General features: G+C 42.8%; 1 protein-coding gene across 2 annotated transcripts in view; it reads right to left on the bottom strand.

Annotated features, from left to right (window-relative positions):
* Window positions 1–2,149: 2,149 nt before the first annotated feature.
* hbegfa (heparin-binding EGF-like growth factor a) overlaps window positions 2,150–4,234 on the bottom strand; it is a 3,403-nt gene continuing 1,318 nt past the window's right edge. Inside the window, exons 3-6 of one of the 2 annotated variants that reach the window (XM_031857926.1) lie at window positions 4,093–4,234; window positions 3,848–4,003; window positions 3,580–3,666; window positions 2,150–3,448 (exon numbers count right to left, since the gene is read on the bottom strand). The exon at window positions 4,093–4,234 is cut by the window's right edge and continues 57 nt beyond it. In XM_031857926.1, coding sequence (XP_031713786.1) covers window positions 3,594–3,666; window positions 3,848–4,003; window positions 4,093–4,234 — 371 coding nt within the window. In that variant the 3' untranslated portion in view covers window positions 2,150–3,448; window positions 3,580–3,593. The remainder of the gene's footprint in view (window positions 3,449–3,579; window positions 3,667–3,847; window positions 4,004–4,092) is intronic. The other variant, XM_031857927.1, reaches the window with a different exon arrangement.

Here is a 4,234-nt window from a genome sequence, read left to right as displayed (position 1 = left end):
TCATTTCCTGGCTGTGGTCCACCAGGCCACTGAGAAACAGAACGCAGCGAACTCCCTTCTCTCGCGGCATTCTGGCTCTTTGGTGGCCACCAGCCCCGGGAATAGCAGCTATGTGAGCATGACTGCACAGCACTATTTCTGTGTGCTCTGCTACTTGACATTGAGAGGCCAGGATTAGGTGGCTCCACTACGGTAAATGACTAGCCCCTGTCACACATACAAACACACATACACATACATACATACTGCGTATGAAATCCTGTGGCAAATACAGAATGGAAAATTAGCTACGTTTATTTGTAACTGAGAGACCAACATCGTCAGCATATTGTCGCTGTCCCCTGAAAACCAAATGTCTCCAAAATATCAACTTTTCATGAGTAAATAAAAAGAGATCTGTTTCAGCTTTGTGACAGCATTTTTCAGATAATCCAATGGGTCTGAATGTTTTTCCACATCAGAGTCTCTTTACAGGTCTTCAGGAGAACTACTGCTGTGCAAAATCTGCAGCTAAAAAACTAACTTGTTTGTCTTATTTCACTCTTTGTGGGTTGATATAGGCACTCAAGATACCCAAATGCATGGGAAGCATATTGGCCTACACCATCATATTCTGTCTTCTAAATAGTGTTATTCATGTGAATGAATTGTGTGTATTTGCTTGCCCCAAATTGAAAGACAAATAAAGTATTATGAATTGAACTTGACATATCTGACATGCATTGAGTTTATCTACTTAGAGTACAAGTTGAACACATGTGCATGGATTGCTTTTTTACTGAGAAAGTTAAATGCTGAACTGCTGTCTTTTAGTTGCTGAATAAGGAATGCTGAGTCCTGAATCAGGTACCACACCCTTATGGTTCAGCTGAACATCTGTCTTTAACTATACCATCCCCCAGTGTGAACATATGAGTCCGACAGTATTTTGTTTATTCAGTATAGAATGTATGGGAATCGAAGCCACAAACAGTGTTGAAAACTATCCCATAGCAAACATGTAAACACTCCTGCTTTGCTGTGTACTTTTTGCCTGTAATGGTTGGTTAACCCCTGTAACCCACATAGACCCAGCACCAAAGCATTACTCTACCACATACCCCCCCAACACACACACACACACACACACACACACACACACACTAGTGTCTGTGTAACAACATCCGTGTAGGAGGTGACTTCAAGGGGTGACTAACAAATGGTTGGGTCTAAGCCTGCCTTTGAGTCCAGCTGGGTCTTTTGACTTTCCTTACCCCCATTAAACCTGCATGCAGCATACATGACAGCATTGTTGCATCCTGCTAGAATTTGCTGTATGTGGTCTCTCTGAACTCTGCGGCATTCAGGGCTGGCTGAGGTCTCAGATGTAAGACTTGGTGGTGTGTCTTTGAACATGACATCTGTTGGCTGTGTGAGTAATGGTGTGTGGTGCTGTGGCACGACGTGTTGTGGCTGAACATCAGGTGTTCTCCGGCGTGTACGCCGCACATCTGTTCCCCGGGGCTCAGTACGTACACACAGCGGCAAGTGAGTCCTGACCACACTCATTATGATTGATCTGTCAGTGAGTCTGATGACGCTGTTGACAACACATGAAACTCACAATGTTTTCTTTTACATTTGGTCCAAAGAGAAAGGCCTCTGGGAAACATGGCAAACAATCATTTGTTTAACAGTACAGTTGAAAATAAACAGTGATTAAACATTGGTATCCACATTTCATTACCTATCCAGATAACCATATTAAACATAATAAACTAGGAGGGCTTTCTGACGCCCTATCTACACAGCACTGACTAAAAATATTTGCCTTTTGAGCACTGGACATAAAAGCACTAATGGCCAGGATACAGGTGCTTCGGTTAAAAGCGATTGCTCACACAGAGACAGGGGAAATACAAATATTGTGTTTACTTTAATCACAGCTCCTGAATGGGCCAAAAGAACACACTTGTGTTATCATTATCCGAAACCGGCCACTCTAAAATATTACATTAATGTGCGGCCCGACTCAGGAAGTCAACCGAAGTCAAAAATAACCTTGACCTATAGCTTTAACTGATCTGCCAGTACAACATGTGAAGTTCCTATTAATGCTGAGAGCACAGAGGTTTGATGTAATGAAGTAAAAATGACATGAGTCTAAAAGTCTTTTTGAGTCTTTTTTTTTTATTTCGCTCTGAAAAAAAAGAAATCACATAAATAAAAATCACTTCAAAACTGCAGGACAGGATTTGAAAGGGTGGAACACTGTAATTCACATTTTATTTTCTCTTTTGCTTGACAGCTTAACATGGATCTGAAGGATTTACTCCCCTAACGGCGGTAAGACAACAGGACAACATATTTATACCAAATTCTTGCTACAGTGCATTTGATATTCGACTCGTTTTTAAACGCTTCGTAACAATACAGTCGCTGAGGGCAGGTTTTTTGTTGCTTTTAATCAATACACAGCCAGTGCAATGTATCGTAATGGCAGGCATTGATCTGATAACACTGAGGCAGAAGACTCAGCCTTATGCGGCATAAAGATCCCCAAATCTGCAAGATAAATTTGCGAGTAAGAGCAGCTCCTACCCCATTACCACCGCAGGTGTGCCTTTGAGCAAGGCCCAGTGCTGCCTAGCGGCTTACAGATCCAACTGGGCAGCTTCCAGGTGTGAATGTTTGTAATCGTGTGAGTGCGAGCAGGGCGTTGCTCTCAATGACACTAGCCTGAATAACTTAAATAACGATCATGTCTATTCAACAATCAATCCAATAATCACAGTGCTATTGATTATCTACTGAGCGCGGAATTTAAAGCCAGATATCAGATAATTATGCATCAAATCCCTTTTCATGAAATACTGAATCTCTCCATGAGCTTCAGCATTGTTTGCTTTTCTGTTTCATAAATAAATATCGTCCAATAACAAATATAAAAACAACTGTAACATCATTATTTTATAAACGGTTGGAGGTGGTTAAAATCTCTATAAATACAGTTAGCTTAAATAAATAAATTAAAATTATAAATATACGGTTTACTGTACACAACAAAAAAAAAAGATGGACTTGTGCAGGAAAATACAAAATGTTTTAGTTGAAAATCTTGTTCAGTTCAGTCCAAAACGACCTCTTTTCACACAGTCAAGAAGCAGCACAGAGTCTAGACATGTTCCTTCTTCTTCTCCTCGTTCCTTCGTGCTCATCACCTACGGCTCGTCACATCTTCAGTCCATCCTCTGGGCCGTTAGTATTCCAGTTTTAGGTGGGCCGACTTCTTCTGAGGCCTTCAGGAATATGTTCACCTGCCCATTTTTCATCTGAACATCTCGCAGAGGGTCAAGGCAGACGATAACCCCGGTTCCCTTCTTCGTGTACGATCCTTTTCCCTCCAGGACCTTCCCTTCGCAGCTCACTTCTCTTTTTCTATTTTGAGGTAGAATTTCCACATCTTTGCCTGACATGAAAAAAAAAAGAGGGAGAGGACAATGAGTAAAACCTTATTTCGTTCAGGCGACGGAGAAGAAGAAAGAAAAATGACGGTGTTTGTCAGTGTATGTGTTCGTAGCCCTGCTCCTCACTACTCACCTCTCTTTGTCTCCTCAGTGGTTGGACGCTAACCCTAGTTTGACCTTCTCTTCATTCTCTACATCATACGCTCCCCGCTTGTGAAACCTGTGATCAACAAAAGAAAAGATGCTTGTTCAGACTATTTTCTGTGTCTATCTATTGCAAGTATCTGCTAAGTTACCAGAAAAGTCCTTTATCTGTCCGTGCGTGTGTGTGTGTGTGTGTGTGTGTGTATGGTTGTTAGTGTGTGTTTGTGAGTGAGTGGATCTGTGTGTGTTTCCCTTACCTGAGCAACAACAAAAGGCCTATGATGGTGAGGCAGACGGACGACAGCACCACCGCCACAACGGCCAGAGCTGTGGTCCGGTTGTAGCCCTCCTGGGGCTTCTCCAAGGGCAACGTGAAGAACTGACACCTTTCCCCAGAGTAGCTTGTGTGGCACCTGCAGACAGGACGGAGAGCGAATCGGTTAATAATTCGGCGGATCCCGAGTAGTGGAGATGGTGTGCAGATAGAGACAGAGATACTTACACACAGGATGGGGCATGGATGTCCCTCAGGTACTGGCAGGTGCCGTGAATGCAGAAATCTTTGTACTTCCTCAGGCAAGGATTCCTCTTCTTGCCCTTTCCCTTCCCCCTCTTTCTTCCCTTTCCTCTCCTTCTCTGTCCTG

This window comes from Anarrhichthys ocellatus, unplaced genomic scaffold (genome assembly GCF_004355925.1).
Source record: "Anarrhichthys ocellatus isolate YVR2014 unplaced genomic scaffold, GSC_Weel_1.0 scaffold19, whole genome shotgun sequence".
NCBI lineage: Eukaryota > Metazoa > Chordata > Actinopteri > Perciformes > Anarhichadidae > Anarrhichthys > Anarrhichthys ocellatus.
Note: the sequence above shows the minus strand (reverse complement) of the source record. Positions and strands in the feature narration are given on the sequence as shown.